We start from the raw sequence: 20,883 nt of genomic DNA, 5'->3' as shown, positions 1-20,883 counted from the left end.
GGCTTTGGGAGCTGAGGAACAGGTGTCACTGGAGTTTGCCAGGAAAAAAGACTTTGGCCCCTCCTCCGTGCAATTATTATGATTTAGAGGTCACCGAAAAGGAATCCCTAAAAAATGTAGAGGTACCAGGCGTGGTGTCAGCGCCTTGCTCAGAGCTACTTAGGAGGCTGAGGCTGGAGGACCGCTCGAGCAGGTTGGTGGATGCTGCATGAGCCCAGATGGCACCACTGCACTCCAGCCTGGGTAACACTTCCACTCGTCTCTAAACAAACAAAAGTAATAATTTTTTTTTTCTTTTTCTCATGTAGAGGCGAGCTTAACAGGATTTAAAAGATGCCAGGAAGTTGGGAGGCGAGGTACTGTTGCCCAAACAGGAAGACATAACAGGTGAAAACTTGAAAGGGGCCGGGTGCAGTGGCTCATGCCTGTAATCCCAACACCTTGGGAGGTCAGAGTGGGTGGATCACTTGAGGCCAGGAGTTCAAGAGGAGCCTGGCCAACATGGTGAAACGCCATCTCTACTAAAAATACAAAAATTAGTCTGTTTTGGCGGCACGTGCCTGTAATTCCAGTTACTCGGGAGGCTGAAGTGGGAGAATCGCTTGAACCCGGAAGACAGAGATTGCAGTAAACCAAAATCATGGCCACTGCACTCCAGCCTGGGTGACAGAGAGAGACTTCATCTCAAAAGGAGCCGAATGCGGTGGCTCATGCCTATAATCCCAGCACTTTGGGAGGCCAAGGCGGGTGGATCACAAGATCAGGAGTTCCAGACCAGCCTGGCCAATATGGTGAAACCCTGTCTCTACTAAAAATGCAAAAATTAGCCGGGTGGCACGCGCCTGTAGTCCCAGCTACTCGGGAGGCTGAGGCGGAAGAATCACTTGAACCCAGGCGGAGGTTGCAGTGAGCCGTGATTGTGCCACTGCACTCCAACTTGGCGACAGAGTAAGGCTCCATCTCAAAAAAATAAAATAAAAATTAGCTGGGCGTGGTATTTCGGTTTTTTCTTCAAAAACAGAAAAAGAAAACAAATTTTTTTGTTTTTTGGTTTTTGGTTTTTTTTGAGACGGAGTTTCGCTGTTGTTACCCAGACTGGAGTGCAATGGCACAATCTCGGCTCACCGTAACCTCCGCCTTCTGGGTTCAAGCAATTCTCCTGCCTCAGCCTCCCAGGTAGCTGGGACTACAGGCCCGCACCACCATGCCCAGCTAATTTTTGTATTTTTAGTAGAGACGGGGTTTCACCTTGTTGACCAGGATGGTCTCAATCTCTTAAACTCGTGATCCACACACCTCGGCCTCCCAAAGTGCTGGGATTTTAGGCATGAGCCACCACTCCCGGCCCGAAAACAAATTTTTATAACAAATTTATTTTCTCTACAACTTAACGGCCACACATAAATATCCCCAAGTTAACTTATACCTTCCCTTTAAATTTATGACATGTAAAATAGCTTCTGCAAGGCCGGTGCAGTGGCTAACGCCTGTAATCTCAACACTTGGGGAGGCCCAGGCAGGCCTGTTTACCAAGGGGTGGAGCTAAAATCATGAGCCCACACAGTGTGACTTCAGACTCTGCACCTAAATAACTGGCCTAAAATCAGTCAGGTAAGTGACAGAACTGGAACTTGAATTTAGGTTCTCTATCTTCAAATCCTGCTGTAGCCTCTATACCAGCTTTGGGGGTATAGAGGCAATTTGGCGGGCTGTCTCAAAAAAAGTGGATTGCAATGTATAGTCTGAAAATATTGTAAACTTTTCATATTCTGATACCATTAAAATCCATTGGTCTGTCTTGCACTTTGTTTTGAGTAAAGTGAAAGCAAGTTTATTAAGAAAATAAGAGTAGGGCCGGGCACAGTGGCTCAAGCCTGTAATCCCAGCACTTTGGGAGGCCGAGGCAGGTGGATCACTAGGTCAAGAGATCGAGACCATCCTGATCAACAGGGTGAAATCCCGTCTCTACTAAAATACAAAAAAAATTAGCTGGGCATGGTGGCACGTGCCTGTAGTCCTAGCTACTCGGGAGGCTGAGGCAGGAGAATTGCCTGAACCCAGGAGGCAGAGGTTGCGGTGAGCCAAGATCGCGCCATTGCACTCCAGCCTGGGTAACAAGAGTGAAACTCTGTCTCAAAAAAAAAAAAAAAAAGAAAGTAAAAGAGTAAAAGAATGGCTCTGCCAAGATAGGCAGAGCAGCCTATCTTGCACTTTGAATGGATCTTTTACCCATATGTGACTTATATTGGTCATCTGGGAAAATATCAGTTCACTGAGATATGCAGATCTTCCAAATGTTAATATATTTTATTATACCTTTTTTTCTTTTTTTTTTTGAGACAGAGTCTTGCTCTGTCGCCCAGTGGCATGATCTCAGCTCACTGCAACCTCCGCCTCCTGGGTTAAAGCGATTCTCCTGCCTCAGCTTCCTGAGTGGCTGGGATTACAGGCACACAAGACCATGCCCAGCTAATTTTTGTATTTTTAGTAGAGATGGGGTTTCACCATGTTGACCAACCTGGTCTTGAACTCCTGACCTCATGATCCGCCTGCCTTGGCCTCCCAATGTGCTTGGATTACAGGTGTGAGCCACAACGCCCAGCCTTATAGTTTTTTTTTTTTTAATTACCGATCTCAGAAAAATCTTTAATGTTGGGAAGCTGTCAAGCTCAGAGTAGCAGGTACAAGTTTTCCAATATTCTGCTTTTTTCTTGAAAGATCAAATTGTATCATTGGCAACAAAGGATAAATTGTCTTCCTTGAAGTGACAAGCCTCTTTTGTTTTCAAGTAAAGTTCTGCCAAATACTTATATACAAATAGCCATAGTTTGTCCATTGTACTTTCAAATAAAAATGATGGCTGAGCGCAGTGGCTCACATCTATAATCCCAGCACTTTAGGAGGCCGAGGCAGGCGGATCACAAGTTCGAGACCAGCCTAACCAACATGGTGAAACCCTGTCTCTACTAAAAATAGAAAAATTAGACGAGCGTGGTGACATGTGCCTATAATCCCAGCTACTCAGGAGGCTGAGGCAGGAGAATCACTTGAACCCAGGAGGCAGAGGTTGCAGTGAGCCAAGGTACTGCCACTGCACTACAGCCTGGGCAACAGTGAGACTGTCTCAGGAAAAAAAAAAAATGTTGCATGAAAAAAGAGCATCTGTTGCAGCTTCCAATTCAAATAATCACTCAAGTTTGTTTTCTTCAAGAGACCACCATCTTACTTTTGGTATTTAACAAAATGGTTTTATGGGCCGCAGTGGCTTATGCCTGTAATCAGGCACTTTGGGAAGCTGAGTTGGGCAGATTGCTAAGTCCAGAAGTTTGAGACCAGTCTGAGCAATATGACGATACCCATCTCACCCGTCTCTAAAAACAAACAAACAAAAACATTAGCTGAGCATGGTGGTACAGACCTGTAGTCCCAACTACTCAGGATGGGAGAAGAGCTTGAGCCCAGGAAGGGGAGGTTGCAGTGAGCCGTAATCAATGTCACTGTACTCCAGGATAGGCAACAGAGCCTGACCCTGTCTGAAAAACAACAGGTTTTATTCATACTAACCAGTTTGTCACACAGAATATGAAAAAGATGTAAACTAATGAGTTAAGAGTTAACAAGCCAGGCGCTGTGGCACGTGCCTGTAGTCCCAGCTACTCAGGAGGCTGAGGCTGGAGGATCGCTTGAGTCCAGGAGTTCTGGGCTATAGTGCGCTATGCTGATTGGTGTCCACACTAAGTCTGGCATCAGTGTGGTGACCAACCAGAAGCAGGGCACCACCAGGTTGCCTAAGGAGGGGTGAACCGGCCCAGGTCAGAAACGGAGCAGGTCAAAACTCCTGTGCTGATCAGTAGTGGGATCGTGCCTGTGAATAACCACTGCACTCCATCCTGGGCAACATAGCGAGACCCTGTCTCTTAAAAAAAAAAAGGGTTGGCTGGGCGCGGTGGCTCAAGCCTGTAATCCCAGCACTTTGGGAGGCCAAGGCGGGTGGATCACGAGGTCAAGAGATCGAGACCATCCTGGTCAACATGGTGAAACCCCATCTCTACTAAAAATACAAAAAATTAGCTGGGCACGTTGGCACATGCCTGTAATCCCAGCTACTCAGGAGGCTGAAGCAGGAGAATTGCCTGAACCCAGGAGGCGGAGGTTGCAATGAGCCGAGATCGCGCCATTGCACTCCAGCCTGGGTAACGAGCGAAACTCAAAAGGGTTAACAAAAGTAATAATTTTTACTGAAAAAATATGAAGGCTATTCTTAAGCAAAACTGGCACTATTATCATTAATGCATGGCAGTCAAGAATACTGACAGTGTAATTTATTTCTACTGCTTTAATTCATGTTAGGATGTCAGCACTCTTAGCATTGCTTTTATGTGAATAGTCAAATGTCAACCCAGAAAAAATGCAAATCATGTCTTAGTATTATGATGAAAATAGTTTCAGGCCAGGCACAGTGGCTCACACCTGTAATCCCAGCACTTTGGGAGGCTGAGGCAGGCGGATCACTTGAGGTCAGGAGTCTGAGACCAGCCTGGCCAACTAAAAATATAAAAATTTTAGGGAAACCCCATCTCTACTAAAAATATAAAAGTAGCTGGGCGTGGTGGTGGGCAACTGTAATCACAGCTACTTGGGAGGCTGTGGCAGAATTGCTTCGAGGCAGAAGTTCCAGTGAGCCAAGAATGTGCCACTGCACTCTAGCCTGGGCAACCTCTGCCTCCCAGGTTCAAGTGATTCTCCTGCCTTAGCCTCCCAAATAGTTGGGACTACAAGCACCCACCACTATGCCTGGCTAATTTTTATATTTTTAGTAGAGACAGGGTTTCACTATGTTGGCCGGGCTGGTCTCAAACTCCTGACCTCATGATCCACCCACCTTGGCCTCCCAAAGTGCTGGGATTACAGGCCTGAGCCACCACACCCAGCCACACCTTGTTAATTTTTTGTTTGTTTGTTTTATACCTGGTTAATTTTTAAATTTTTTGTAGAGACAGGGTCTCACTACATTGTACAGTCTGGTCTTGAACTCCTGGACTCAAGTCATCCACCCACTTCAGTCTCCTAAAATGCTGGGATCTGCATTTTAAATAGTTATCTCACATGATCTGGATGCAAGTATTTGGAATCCACATAGTATAAATTTTAGGTTCCTCAATAGTCTGCGTAGATAGGTAGTTTCAGGCAAATAGAATATCTTACTGTGCCCCTTAAAAATAAAAATATGGCCAGGCACGATGACTCACACCTGTAATCCCAGCACTTTGGGAGGCCACGATCAGGAGGTCAAGAGATTGAGACCATCCTGGCCAACATGGTGAAACCCCGTCTCTACTAAAAATACAAAAATTAGCTGGGCATGGTGGCGTGTGCCTGTAGTCCCAGCTACTTGGGAGGCTGAGGCAGGAGGATTGCTTGACTTCAGGAGGCAGAAGTTGCAGTGAGTCAAGATCATGCCAGCCTGGCAACAGAGAGAGACTCCGTCTCAAAAATAAAAATAATTTTTAAACCCACTTAATTTTACTGGCTATGGTTTGTGGTTGTATATCAGCCTTTTACCAGAAAGCCTTAATGGTAAAATGTAAAACAGTCTCTACTTTTTCCCTTTCAATGTTCTAGTGCAATAGGCAGCAAACTTTTTTTCTGTAAAGGGCCAGATAACTTCTTTAGGTTCTGTAGGCCATAAGGCTCTGTCACAACTAATCACTTCTCCTGTTGCAGCACTAAAGCAACCAGAGAGGAGCTGTAAACTGAGGAGTGTGGCTGTGTCCCAGTAAAGTTGTATTTACAAAAGCAGGCAGGCGTTTAATTTTATCTCAGGGAGTAGTTTGCTGACCCCATGCTCCTAGTGCAGAAAATAATGCTAATGGCCAGTGAGTTGTCTAAAGAGCAAAAGGTAATCCCAGCACTTTGGGAGGCCCGAGGCGGGTGGATCACGAGGTCAAGAGATCGAGACCATCTTGGTCAACAAGGTGAAACCCCGTCTCTACTAAAAAAAAAATACAAAAATTAGCTGGGCATGGTGGTGCACGCCTATAGTCCCAGCTACTCGGAAGGCTGAGGCAGGAGAATTGCTTGAACCCAGAAGGTGGAGGTTGCGGTGAGCCGAGATCGTGCCATTGCACTCCAGTCTGGGTAACAACAGCGAAACTCCTCCAACTCAAAAAAAAAAAAAAAAGAGCAAAAGCAAGAATGTAGGGGTCATAAACAACTGGATCTTATATCCAAAGCTGGAATCATTGTTTTTGGAGGCAGAACTCCTCAATCCCAGATGGACACCTAGGCATCCAGAGTGAAGAAAACTTCACAGTTGTCTCTGATGCTGATTATAAAATCAGCTTTGGGCTCTGACAGTTATTTTCAAGCTTTCACCGATCACTGCAGCTTCGACCTCCCAGGCTCAAATGATCTTGCCACCTCAGCCTTCCAAGTAGCTGAGACCACAGGTATACACCACCATATCCAGCGATTATTTTTTTATTTGTAGAGACAGGGTCTTCCTATGTTGCCCAGGCTGGTCTCCAACTCCTGGGCTCAAGCGATCCTCTCACTTTGGCCTCCCAAAGTGCTGGGATTACAGGCATGAGCCACCATGCCCAGCCCTAAATAGGTTCTTAAAATGTAGATTTTCAGGTACAACACCATCTGAAATGTAGATTCAGAAAAGTAAAACATTTTCAGAATCCAACAAGATTCTGATTGACTAAAACATTTAATCAGAGGCGTCCATATTGTGATGGTTAATTTTAGATGTCAGCTTGATTAGATTTAGGAATACCTAGAGAACTGGTAAAACATTACTTCTGGGCATGTCTGTGATGTGTCTGTGAGGCTGTTTCCAGAAGAGACCTCTCTGAGGGGGCAGAAGATGTGAAGATAAATTTGTGTCCCGTGTGAATCCTCCCCAAAGGGTGACCTCAGCAGAAGAGGATTTTAATAACCAAGTAGAAAGGATGACCTATTCTGTGGGTACTAGTCAGCCTCTGGCCCCTGCCACCCCTGTCATTGCCCAGTCACCCATCATTGCTCATGAAGAAATTGGCCATGGCAGCAGGCATAAATGTCTTGCATGGCTCAGCAACATGGACTCCCACTCACCAAGGCTGTCCTGGCTATGGCTACCTCCGAGTGCTCAATCTGACAGTAACAAAGACCAGCGCTGAGCCCGATCGTGGCACCATTACTTGGAGTGATCAGCCAGCCACCCAGTGGCAGGCTGATTACACTGATGGCTTTCATCACAGAAGAAGCAATGTTTTGTTCTTACTGGAATAGACACTGGATAGGATTTGCTTTCCCTGCTCATAATGCTTCTGCCAAAACCATCATCCTTAGATTTACAGAATGCTTATCCACTGTCATCGTATTCTATACAGCAGTGCTCTGACCCAGGAACTCACTTCACAGCCAAGGAAGTGTAGCAATGGGCTCATGCTCATGGAATTCACTGGTCTTGCCATGTTCCCCACCATCCTGAAGCAGCTGGCTTGACAGAGTGGTGAAATGGTCTTTTGAAATCACAGTTACAGCACCAGCTAGGTGGTAATACTTGGCAGGATTGGAACAATCTGTAGGTGCTCTGAATCGGCATCCAACATATGGAACTGTTTTTCCCATAGCCAGGATTCATGTGTCCAGGAATCAAGGGGCGGAAATGGGAGTGGCACCACTCACCATCCCTAGTGACCCACTAGCAAAATTTTTGCTGCCTATTCCCAAGATTTTATGCTCTGCTGGCCTAAAGGTCTTAGTTCCACAAGGAGAAATGCTGCCACCAGGAGCCGCAATAATGATTCCACTGAACTGGAAATTACGACTGACACCCAGCCACTTTGGGCTTCTCATGCATCTGAGTCAAAAGGCCAAGAAGTGAATTACTATGTTGGCTGGGGTGACTGATCCAGACTACCAAGGAGAAATTGGCCAACTACCCCCAGTGAAGGTAAGGAAGAGTAAGTGTGCAATACAAGAGATGGCTTAGGGCATGTCTCAGTACTACCATGCTCCGCAACTAAGGTCAGTAGAAAACTACAACAACCCAATCTAGGCAGGACCACAAATGGCCCAGATTCTTCAGGAATGGAGGTTTGGGTCACCCTGCCAGGTAAGAACTACAACAACCAGCTAAGGTGCTTGCTGAAGGCAAAGGGAATACAGAGTAAGGATTTTAGCTGGTATTTATAACTGACTTATTCTACAAATGGGTAGTAGAAGTTATAAATACCAACTAAAACCATGTTACAGAAACAAAGAGTGTTTCATTAAGAAGCAGTCTCATATAGGCTGGGTGTGGTGGCTCATGCCTGTAATCCTAACACTTGGAGGCCAAATCAGATCACTTGAGGCCAGGAGTTCAAGACCAGTCTGGCCAACATGGCAAAACCCTGTCTCTACTAAAAAAAAAAAGAAGCCTGGTGTGGTGGCACACACCTGTAATCCAAGCTAGTAGGGAGGCTGGGGCAGGAAAATCACTGGAACCTGGGAGGTAGAGGTTGCAGTCCGCCAAGATCATGCCACTGTAATTCGGCCTGGGTGATAGACTAAGACCATGTATATTAGCCTGTTCTCATACTGCTCATAAAACATACTGGAGACTGGGTAATTTATAAAGGAAAGCAGTTTAATTGACTCACAGTTCAGCATGGCTGGGGAGGCCTCAGAAAACTTCCCATTGCGGCAGAAGGGGAAGCAAATACATCTTATTTACATGGCAGCAGCAAAAAGTGCCAAGCAAAAGGAGTAAAAGCCCCATACAGAACCATCAGATGTTGTGAGAATTTGCTATCACAAGGGTAACTGCCCCCATGATTCAATTACCTCCCACCGGGTCCCTCTTACAACACATAAAAATTATGGGAACCACAATTCAAGATTTGGGTGACTACACAGCCAAAACATATTGCCCTGTCTCAAAAAAAAGTCATATGTATATATTTATTTATATATACACACACACATATACACTTTTTTTTTTTTAGGCTAGTCAAGTAAAGCAGTGGGTGTGGAGAAGGAACAAAGAAATCCATAACTGGTGGTGATCAATCAGTTGTAAACACCACTGCCCTCAGACCAGCCTACACTTTATTTTTTGAGACAGAATCTCACTCTGTCACCCAGGCTGCAGTGTAGTAGCATGATCACAGCTCAATGCAGACTTGACCTCCTGGGCACAAGAGATCCTCCCACCTCAGCCTCCCAAAGTGCTGGGAGTACAGGCGTGAGCCACTGTACCCAGCCTGCACGCATATATTGAGCAAATATCTGTTTTCTTTCCTTATTTCTTTATAATACAACATAAGGTATATTGACTTTACATCAATATTTAAGTATTGCTAATTTTACATCATAGTATTTAAGTTATGGGATATCAGGAGAAGAGTAAACATCACCCAAGAACTTCACCTCTTCTAGGGATGGAATTAATGCATTTCTGATTGTACATGGGATAGTTGCATCATGGTAGGCAGAAATAATACCTAGCTATTATCTTTATTTTGAGATTAAATATAGGTTTAAAGAGATGCATATGGGTGCCAAGTTGATAGGAGGTGAACTTGTGATGCTTAATTTTAGGTATCAACTTGACCGGATTAAGGAATACCTATAGAACGTGAAACATCACTTCTGGGTGTGTTCATAAGGGAGGATGTTTCTGGAGGAGATTGGAATGTGAGTCTGTGCACTGGGTGGAGAAGATCAGTGTGGGAAGGCACCATCCCATCAGCTAGGGTCTCAGAACAGAGAAGACAGAGAAAAGGGCCAGGCTCAGTGGCTCATACCTGTAATCCCAGCACTTTGGGAGGCTGAGGTGGGTGGAGCATGAGGTCAGGAGTTTGAGACCAGCCTGACCAACATGGTGAAACCCTGTCTCTACTAAATACAAAAATTAGCTGGGTGTAGTGGCGCGTGCCTGTAATCCCAGCTACTCAAGAGACTGAGGCAAGAGAATTGCTTAAACCTGGGAGGCAGAGAGTGCAATGAGGCGAGATGGCACCACTGCACTCCAGCCTGGACAAGAGCGAGACTCCGTCTCAAACAAAAAGAGAGAAAAGGCAATTTCTTAATTTCTTCTCTTTCTCTTCTGGAGCTTGAGACACTCTTCTGACCTGGACATTAGAACTCCAGGCTTGCCAGGCTTTGGACTCCAGGACGTGCACCAGCAGTCTCATGTGTTCTTGGGCCTTTGGCCTCCGATAGAATTACACCATTGGCGTCCCTGGTTCTGAGGCTTTCACACTTGGATAGAGTCACACTACTGGCATCCCCGGGTCTCCAGCTTGCAGATGGCCTGGCCTGGGACTTCTCAGCCTCCATAATCACATAAGCTAATTCCCTAATAAATCCCCTGTCATCTATCTATACTATTAGTCCTGTCTCTCTGGAGAACTCTAATTAATAAAATGAATCTATACTTTAATCAAGAATATGCAGGCTACAGCTGTGAGGCAAGATGCTTTGAATCAGGAAACAAGAAGACTTAAGGTATAATTTCAGCTCTACCCCTTGCTAATAACGTAAGAATGTTAGAATTAGAAGAAACATTAGTGACATCCAGAGTGATGTTATCTTCCAGCCCAAACTCAGTGGTCTTTATAAGCTCATAAACCAGTCATGAAAATGCATTTTGTTACTTTACAGCCACAACTGAAAACCTCCTGCCCTCAATGTGAATAATTTCTCTTAGACATTTCACTTTGAGGAAAGTGGCAAATCAGCAAATGAAAAGACGTTCAAAATCATTAACCATTAGAGAAATGCAACTTAAACCAATGACATAGCAAAACACAACTATCATTATGTACAAAATAAAAAATAATGACAATACCAAATACTGGCAAGGATACAGCGAATCTCATATATTGCCTGTGAGAATGTAAAATGGTCTAGCCACTACAGAAAGATTTGGCAGTTTCTTTAAAGATTGTATGTATAGATGGGTGTGGTGGCTGACTCCTGTAATCCCAGCACTTTGGGAGGCCAAGGCGGGTGGATCAACGAGGTCAGGAGATCGAGACCATTCTGGCCAACATGGTGAAACCCCGTCTCTACTAAAAATACAAAAAATTAGCTGGGCATGTTGGTGCACACCTGTAGTCCCAGCTACTTGGGAGGCTGAGGTAGGAGAATTGCTTGAACCCAGGAGGCGGAGATTGCAGTGAGCTGAGATCATGCCACTGCACTACAGCCTAGGTGACAGTGCAAGACTGTGTCTCAAAAAAAAAAGATTATATGTGCAACTAAAATATGACCTAGAATTGCACTCCTAGGCATTATTTCATTTTGTAAAAAATAAAAACTTTCCCAACATTTTTTTGAGACAGAGTCTTACTCTGTCACCAGGCTGGAGTACAGTGGCACAATCTCAACTTACTGCAACCTCTGACTCCCTGGCTCAAGTGATTCTCCTACCTCGTAGCAGGGGATTACAGGCATGTGCCATCATGTCCAGCTAATTTTTGTATTTTTAGTAGAGACAGGGTTTCATCACGTTGGCCAGGATGGTCTTGATCTCCTGATCTTGTGATCTGTCCACCTTGGCCTCCCAAAGTGCTGGGATTACAAGCATGAGCCACCGGTACCCGGCCAAGAAATAAAAATTTATATGAACACAAAAACCTGTACAAGAATGTACACAGAAGCTTCATTCAATAGCCAAAACCTGGAAACAACCCACATGTCCTTCAACAGGTGGATGCTTTAATTATAGCACATCCATTATATAGCAATAATCAAAAAACAATTGGCTGCACACAGTGGCTCATGCCTGTAATCTCAGTATATTGGAGGCCAGGATGGGAGGATCCTTGAGCCCAGGAGTTTGAGACCAGCCTGGGCAACATAGTGAGGCCACCAAATCTGTAAAAAAAATTAGCCAGGAGTAGTGGTGCACACCTGTAGTCCCAGCTATTCGGGAAGATGAGGCGGGAGCATCACTTGACCCCAGAAGTTCAAGACCACCCTGGGCAACATGGTGAGATATCAAGCCTACAAAAAAAAGTGAAAAATTAGCCAGGAGTGGTGGTGCACGCCCGTAGTCCTGCCTATTCTGGAGGCTGTGGTGGGAGGACTAATTGGGCCCAAGAGGTCAAGTCTGCAGTGAGCTGAGATCACAACATGGCATTCCAGCTGGGATGACAGAGCAAGACTATCTCAAAAAAAAAAAAAAAGAAAAAGAAAAAAGATTTATACAGAAAACAACTTGGATGAATCTCTACAGAATTGTGCTGATCGAAAAAAAAAAAAAAAGCCAGTCTCTAAAGGCTTACATACTGTATGACTCTACTTATGTAACATTCCTATAATGACAAAATTTAGAAATGAAGAACAGATTAGTAGTTGCCAGGGTTTTAGTGTGGGGGGAGAAGGGAATCATGTAGTTATAAAAAGGTCAACAGGAGAGATAAACGGCAGTGATGGAACTCTGTATCTTCATTACATCAATTTCAGTATCCTGGTTGTAAGTTTGCAGTAAAATTTTACATTTTACCCACCGAGGGAAATTGGGTAAAGGGTACATGAAATCTCCGTAGTACTATTTTATTTATTTATTTATTTTTGGGACAGTTGCCCAGGCTGGAGGGCAGTGTCACAATCATGACTCTGTAACCTTGCACTCCTGGGCTTAAATGATACTCCTTCCAGTCTCCTGAGTAGCTGGGACTACAGGGACATGCCATGTAATGCCTGGCTAATTTTTTAATTGTTTTGTACAGATGGGGTCTCACTATGTTGCTCACACATGTAAGTCACTGTACCTGCCTCTGTATTATTTTGTAAGAGTGCATGTAAATCTACAAGTACCTCAAAATAAAAACTGTAATTTAAAAAATACTGCGAGGTGCAGTGGCTCACACCTGTAATTCCAGGACTTTGGGAGGCTGAGGTGAGTGAATTCCTTGAGTTCAAGAATTCGAGACCAGCCAGGGTAACATGGCAAAACCTGTCTCTACAAAAAAGTACAAAAATTAGCCAGACATGGCGGCATGCACCTGTAGTCCCAGTCACTTACACAATTGAGGAGGGAGGATTGCTTGAGCCTTCGAGGTGGAGCTTGCAGTGAATTGAGATCATGCCACTGCACTACAGCCTGGGTCATAGAGCGAGATTCTGTCTCAAACAAACAAACAAACAAACAAAATAGTACTCCTAGTTTAATTTGAATTTCACATAAACAAATCATCTTTTAGTCTAAGTATTTTCCAAACATTGCTTGGATCATATTGATACTAAAAATGATTGTCTGAAATTCAAGTTTAACTGGGAATTCTGTATTTCATCTGTCAATTCTACTCTTGGCCTTAGCAAAATAAAAGGACATTTAAGGATTGGCTGAGAGAAAATGTGCCATGATCCCAGAAGCACCTAAATACTCTCTCAGCTGTTTCATTTCTATCTCCTACTTCATCATGACAAATGTGGTCACTACTCCCCATGAGAAAAGCCAGAGTGTAAAACCTTCCTGTTTTCACACAAGAGTGAAATTCATGCAGATAGCCTCCTCTTCCCAATTTCAGATTTAAAATACCTTAAAATATACTTAAAATCTGCTCCAAGAAAGATTATAAAAAAGTAAACAGAACAGTCAAGAAACATTTTCTAAAGATAATTTTGGTACCTGTAATGCCAGAACTTTGGGAGGCTGAAGCGGGAGGATCATTTGAAGCCAGGAATTCGAGCCAGCCCAACCAATATGACAAAACCCTGTCTCTACTAAAAATACAAAAATTAGGTGGGCACGATGTCACATGCCTGTAATCCCAACTAAGAACGAAGCTGAGGCACAAGAAATGCTTGAACCCAGGAGGTGGAGGTTGCAGTGAGCCAAGATTGCACCACTATATTCCAGCCTGGGTGATATAGAAGGACTGTGTCTCAAAAAAAATAAAATAATAAAAATAATTTTGGGTTTCCAGGGCAATAAAACCATATTTCAAAGAATACAAAGCTAGGCATGGTGCCTTATGCCTGGAATCCCAGTGCTTTGAGAGGCTGAGATGGGAGGACCGCTTGAGCCCAGGAGTTCAAGACCAGCCTGGGCAACAGGGCGAAACCTCATCTCTATAAAAAATAGAAAAATTAGCTGGGTGTGATAGTGCGTGGCTGTAGTTCCAGCTACTCAGCAGGATAAGGTGCGATCGATTGGGCCTGGGACATTGAGGCTGAAGCAAGCTAGGATCACACCATCGCATTCTAGCCTGGGCTACGGTGTAAAATCCTGTCTCCAAAATAATACAGAAATACATTTTGTAAAAACTCAATTCAAGCTGGTTGAGGTGGTCCATGCCTGTGGTCCCAGCTACTCAGGAGGCTAAGGCGGGAGGATCATTTGAGCCCAGGAGTTTAAAGCCCAGCAAGGCTCTGTCTCTAAAAACAAAATTTTTTGATTAATAAAAGAAAAACTCAATTCAAAGTGGTTACCTTTAGAGAAGGAAAAATGGGAGTGGGATCAGGTGAATGCTGCTTTCACAGAACTGACTTTTTAAACTCCTAACTTCTATGAATTGAGGTAAACTCCTTTTTTTTAAAGTAAAGTTGTAAAAGAAAAGCTCCATCAACTATCCATCCCCAAAAAACTTTTTATTTAATGCCCATTTAATCTACATTCTTTTTTTTTTTTTTTGAGACAGTCTTGCTGTGTTGTCAGGAGCCAGGCTGGAGTGCAGTGGCACGATCTCGGCTCACTGCAACTTCTGCCTCCGAGGTTCAAGCAATTCTCCTGCCTCAGCCTCCCAAGTAGCTGGGACTATAGGCACATGCCACCATGCCCAGCTAACTTTTGTATTTTTAGTAGAGACAGCGTTTCACCTAGTTGGCCAGGATGCTCTCCATCTCTTGACCTTGTGATCTACCCACCTCGGCCTCCCAAAGTGCTGGGATTACAGGTGTGGGCCACTGCGCCCAGCCTTTATAATCTACATTCTTTAACTTTTTTTTAAACCTGTCTACCTTTAATGGTATTACTGACATTAACCAACTAAAGAACTGTTTTCAAAACTCCATTTTTAAAAGCATTTAAAAGAATTCTACACCAACATGTAGAGACACATATAATCCAACCCCCATATACTTCATTAGGGCTTGTTTAAACAGTTATATTGGCATTCATACTTGGAACAATAGAGGGTTATGATAAAGAAATCATAGTTGTGTTTATCATGCCAGGACTGGGTAACTTTATTCAAGACTTTGACAAAACGATCCCCAAAGTAATATAAATGTAGACACTTTAAAAAGTCCAGATGTGAAATGTCAAGAAAACTTTGAATTCAGTCCAAAGTCAATATTAAGTCAAAAGTTGAACCAATTCTACAAACCATAAATACTATTTTCCTTCTTAAGTTCATTATATCTTCTGAGATAGATTACCAACTTAGTTTTCTTTGATATTGATATTTGGAATAATTTTAACATGATTTAACATCTTTAAGTTCTAAATCTATACTTATCCTGAATATCTTAATTAAAAATATAAATCCAGAAGTGACAACTCTTCCTTACAGAAGAATTCCAATTAATAAACGTAGAAGGATTGAGAGAAATAGAAAATCACCATTAGAACACCACAGTAGTAATTGCCACAAGCAAGATCTGCCAATGGGTAGTAAAATGAGCAAAAGTTTAAGCAGAAACAGGACATTTGCATAGTCTCAGGGTATCTCCAGCAAATATTCAATAATTACAAGGAAAACACAGTAAGTTTACAATAGCGAATCCTAGCAGACACCACCTTAGCAGAGTGATCAAGGTTAACAACACCGGAAATAACATTACAACATCAGGTATCCCGTTATGATACATAGTCATAGACTGGAGGACACAACATAGACATTACAGCTAAATGCAAGGCTGGGTCTTGGAACAATAAAAGGACATTAGTGAAAAGACTAAAATCTCTACTTTTTAAACTTTCTACTTTAGTTAATAGTATTAAGGTTAATTTCTTAATTTTGACAAATGTTCTATTGTTACATAAGATGTTAACATAAGGGCAAGGTGGGTGCAGAGTATACAAGAACTCTACTATTTTTACAACTCCTCTGTAAGTCTAAAATCATCTCAAAAACTTAAAAAATAACTGTTAAAAACCACACACATATATGTATATATGTGCATAACATGTACATATATATAAATCAAGACTTCATGGAAATTGGCATCTTGGGCACTCAGTCAGTAAAAGAGTAGTGTTCTCTTCTGATTATTCATTGTCTTACTGGTAACTTAGCTTTAAGGTTCTCCCCCTTCTAGATTTCTAATCTCAAGTATAAATTTCTAATTTTCATAGAAAAGCCTTTTTTAAACACTCCTATATTAGGCCAAAAATAAAATCCTAGAATAAAATATCACCATATTATCTTATAAAATCACTCATCCCAACCATAAGACCCAGCCAGTATTTTCACTACTTTCCTCTCCTCATCTAATATGTTTGTACTGGTTTGGTTTGGTTTTGTTTATGAGTGGAGACAGCTAATAGATTTAGTATTACTCATAGGCCTGACAGTCTAGGGGGAAAAATTATAACTTGGGTATCTGATGAAGAAACAGCTATTTTTCCAAGAACCAATGTTGTGTACTCGCCTCAGACAGGAAAAGTTACTTACGTAAGTCTCTTCTATAATAGCATAGAGATACCCAAGCAAGGCCAACAGAGACCCTTTCAACATCCTTTTCTTAAATTCGGCTCTAAAATAACTGTTTATAATGGTAATAAATGTCTTTTTATTATAATTGTATTTTACGCAATTTAGAGAAAGATAAACATAAAATCTACCTTTAAATGAAGAAAATAATAATTTACCATTCTTACTATGGCTGATTCATTCCCTGAGCATGAATACCCTTTTACCCTCATTGTTTTTAAACTATAAACAGAGCTAAAATCTGCTCATAGGTGAAACTAATATTTTAAATGGAGAATTATATTACCAAATAATAATATTTATTACTTTTCATAGTCATTATTTCTACTCACTGTGGCATTTAATGTTTCATCTGTATCTCTCTATCACAATGCCCTCTATGGAAGCAGCAATAGTGAAAACATAATTACACTTTGGGAAAATAAAAAACAGGTAATTTTTAGATGGATCTTTATCCAAATACAATAAAAAAGCAAAAAAGAAAAATGTCCATAAACATTTTCATTTTATGTCAATGCCATTTCCAAATTTACCTTCTACTACTACCATGAACAGTAGAAGTGGTTAAAAAAAAAACTCTAACCTAATGATCTATACAAAGAAGGGAAACAAATTACTCACTACACATTACAGTATATTCAAGTGGTGAAAAGATAAAAATTCTTTCAGAACTGCCATACTGGCTGTCAATATAGTCTCTTGAATAATTATATTAAACAGATTACTACAAAATGTACCAAGAAGTAGAGAATACTATATTTGTGAACTGCAAATAACAAAACAGAGCTAAGTCCAAGAAGGCTAAAGTCTAAGCTATAATTTACACATGAAGTGTATGTTGAAAGTAGTCACAATGTACAAAAATGTGACAAGATATCCAGATGTTTAAAAAAACAGATCCTGTTTGTCTCAGATTATATCCAGTTTCATCTGGTAGGTTTCTGATAAGCCTGTTACTTAAAGTGTGTTTCCCTCCTGCTGTTAAGAAGCAGCTCGCAGATATCCATAAATTTCTTAAGGAGTGAGTCCACTTGGCAATACTGATAACTCCATAGTTTTCTATTACATTCATTCGTCTGAAAACTGAAAACAACTCATGACTAAAATATTATTCCATCCCTCTGCCAGTTTTTCAAGTTTAAATCAAAGGAAAGTTGGAATGTATTGCTTCTTGTCATCAACAGGCATTTCAAAAAGAGGGTAATTAACCAAATCAAGTGTTCTTTGGTCAAGTTAGTAACAGGCTTCCACTTTGTTCTAAATCACTTCATAATCCTTTCTTTTCTAATTTTTCCAGTATGGCCTGGATCTTACAAACAGCCTCTTTTCTGGCCTGCCGTACGGAGTCCTGGCCCCCAGTTTCAACTGAATCCAGTTCCAAAAGTTCCTTGGTTAGCATTTCTTCCAGAAGCCAGTATGCTTTGTCTGTTTTTTTTCCTACAAATTCTTCTACTTCTTGTTCAAGATACTGGACCTTTTCCAGCACATGAATGATTTTTTTAATACTCGGAGGAGTACTTTCATCAGAAGGTACACATTCTTCAGGAAGACTGTTACTTTGATCTTGATTGTTGGGATGGTCACTGGTGGCATTGCCATACAGCTGAGGCTCAGCACTATACTGGACCTGGGAATCCAAAAGATCTGAATCATCATTGTTCACTGTCCCCGAGGATTCGTACTGATGAACACTGCAAGGAAAGTTGTGCCGATTCATGCTTTGATCTGATTGGCTATAGGGATATGAAGAATCCTTGGAGAGAGCAAAAAAGAGGAAAAAAGCTGTTTTAATGGGAATCCATCAATATCAAATTTGTTAGCCCACATCTTTCACTTGACCAGAGAGGTACATGAAAAGATTCCCTACCAATAAAACTGGATCTCTCTCCTTAATCATTTGCAAAAAACACAGTCCTAAGAAGGTAAAAGGGAGTGCCATGTCAGACCAAAGACACAGAATTTCTGAGTTACAATGGCTGGAACCTGCCCTGTGGCAGATCCATCACCATGAGGACCTCATAATCTATCCTGTGACTTAAGAATTAGTTTTTCCTCTAAAAGATGAAAACCTCAAGCAAGGTCTTGAATAGGAACACAGCCACAAGTGATAATGTTCAAGTCTGGTTTAAATACAAGCTCACACTGCAGATATTTCACATTGGTTTTTTTGTCTTCTGTCCATGATTATTTGAAGTCGTCAAACACAGTCTTTACATTTAACATTTAGAAGAATCACAAGAGAAAATGTGTATTTTTCTGTCTCTTAGAATCTAAATCTTCTCTAAAGTCTACTAAAAAAAAAAAGGAAATTGAGCTGAGGTAAAGCTATAGATAGTAATTTCACTCTGTCGCCAGGCTGGAGTACAGTGGTGGGATCTCCACTCACTGCAACCTCTGCCTCCTAGGTTCAAGCAATTCTTCTGCCTCATCCTCCCGAGTAGCTGGGACTCTAGGACTGCATCACCATGCCCAGCTAATTTTTGTATTTTTAGTAGAGATGGGGTTTCAACATATTGGCCAGGATGGTCTCAATCTCTTGCCCTCTTGATCTGCCTGCCTCAGCCTCCCAAAGTGCTGGAATTACAGGCATGAGCCACTGCACCTGACCGTCACCAACTTTTTGCAATTAGTCCCCATTTAACACAAACCAATACAGAAACTATATAAACAATGTTATGTTCTCTTAATTACACACACATCAAAGGAAAAATGTTTAGGTCTCCTACCTTGGGCTGCTGGAGTGGGGGTGAAGAGGGTGACTGGGGAGAGCCACTGCTAGGCCATGGTGAAGTATTTTCAGTCATGTAAAGATTGCCAGGTGGTGCTGAGGGTGCTGACGAAGGCCAGGGATAACGGACACCCATTCCATAAGCACCAGGAGAAGCCCATGCATCCTCTTGTGGTCGTATAGTTGGTCCTGATTGTGGAACACTACGATTACCATCTCCATAAGGATAATGGGGCAGGGTCATTCCAGGGTTCTAGATTGAGAGGAAGAAATATACTAGTCATTGTTTAAAACTTGTAATAAAAATATTCTACTATAAGCAGATTCTGAGATGCTTCCTCTCTTCTTAACAGAGTATGCATTAGCTGCTACTGGACCAAACTCTCATAACTCTAATTAATCAGTTCCAGTAATTTTTCCAAGCCTCAAAAAGTTAGTTCCAAAGATACCAGGGATACATTTAATGAAAATAAAACTCAGAAGGAATAGGCCTAAAAATTTAATGGATGAAGCCTAAGTCTGTCCCATAGATACTATAAACAAATGGACCTATATGCTATAAGGAAGCACAAATAGGGCCGGGCGCGGTGGCTCACACCTGTAATCCCAGCACTTTGGGAGGCCAAGGTGGGTGGATCACAAGGTCAAGAGATTGAGACCATCTCATGGTCAACATGGTGAAACCCCGTCTCTACTAATACAAAGAAATTAGCTGGGCATTGTAATCCCAGCTACTCAGGAGGCTGAGGCAGGAGAATTGCCTGAACCCAGGAGGCGGAGGTTGCAGTGAGCCGAGATTGTGCCATTGCACTCCAGCCTGGGTAACAAGAGCGAAACTGCCATCTCAAAAAAAAAAAAGGAAGCACAAATAAAGACATGTTAGAACTCCTCTTGAAGCGAACAGAGAAATAAACATAGTTATCATGCACAGAATATTAAAAAATATACACACCTACAGGGTGCTAAAAAAGGCTAAGATAGGGAAACTTTCAAGCAGCAACTCTAAAGATTACTTTCAGTATAAAAATTTTATGATTATGACAGCTTTAAAGTATCTTCAGCCAAAGTCCACTTACTGCAATAGTTGCTACAAGTGAGAAAGGCATCACCATAAAAGCCTCCCCAATCTAGAAGTGTCTTATTAAATCAGCACTAGTACAAACAGATGCCTTTCCACTATTTACAAGAGGCAGAGACTTTGAATTCATTTTTTCCCCAACAGAAAACAACTCACCTGTGAAGTTGGATATCCTGGAACCTGCCCCCTAAGAGGGGGTGCTTCAGTCTGACAGTCCTGCTGGGGATAGATCCAACGAGAGACTGGAGTTGGGCTGTTGCCAGGTGAACGGTAAGTGCTTGGAACTTCAGTGGAGTAACTGGTCTGAGTATAACCAGGTGCATAATAAGCCCCCGAGTATGAGGCAGTATTTGCCCCAGGGCCTGGGGGGTATGTTGGACCATATGCTCCATTTGTATAGGAATTCAAACTCTGAAAAAAAGCAAGTTGAG

The 20,883-nt window shown here is 42.2% G+C and overlaps 1 protein-coding gene and 1 long non-coding RNA gene across 2 annotated transcripts in view; one reads left to right on the top strand and one right to left on the bottom strand.

The window, feature by feature from the left end:
- Window positions 1–53: 53 nt before the first annotated feature.
- LOC103787512 (uncharacterized) lies at window positions 54–20,722 on the top strand. The gene is made up of 3 exons (XR_013525620.1): window positions 54–193; window positions 309–387; window positions 20,597–20,722. It is a non-coding gene; the product is annotated as an uncharacterized LOC103787512 (long non-coding RNA).
- The window catches only part of BAG4 (BAG cochaperone 4), a 35,127-nt gene continuing 29,396 nt past the window's right edge, over window positions 15,153–20,883 (bottom strand). The window contains exons 3-5 of the mRNA XM_002756958.7: window positions 20,609–20,863; window positions 19,373–19,627; window positions 15,153–18,399 (exon numbers count right to left, since the gene is read on the bottom strand). Of these exons, the coding sequence (XP_002757004.1) occupies window positions 17,914–18,399; window positions 19,373–19,627; window positions 20,609–20,863 (996 nt within the window). The 3' untranslated portion in view covers window positions 15,153–17,913. The remainder of the gene's footprint in view (window positions 18,400–19,372; window positions 19,628–20,608; window positions 20,864–20,883) is intronic.

Source organism: Callithrix jacchus, chromosome 13, assembly GCF_049354715.1.
Source record: "Callithrix jacchus isolate 240 chromosome 13, calJac240_pri, whole genome shotgun sequence".
NCBI lineage: Eukaryota > Metazoa > Chordata > Mammalia > Primates > Cebidae > Callithrix > Callithrix jacchus.
Note: the sequence above shows the minus strand (reverse complement) of the source record. Positions and strands in the feature narration are given on the sequence as shown.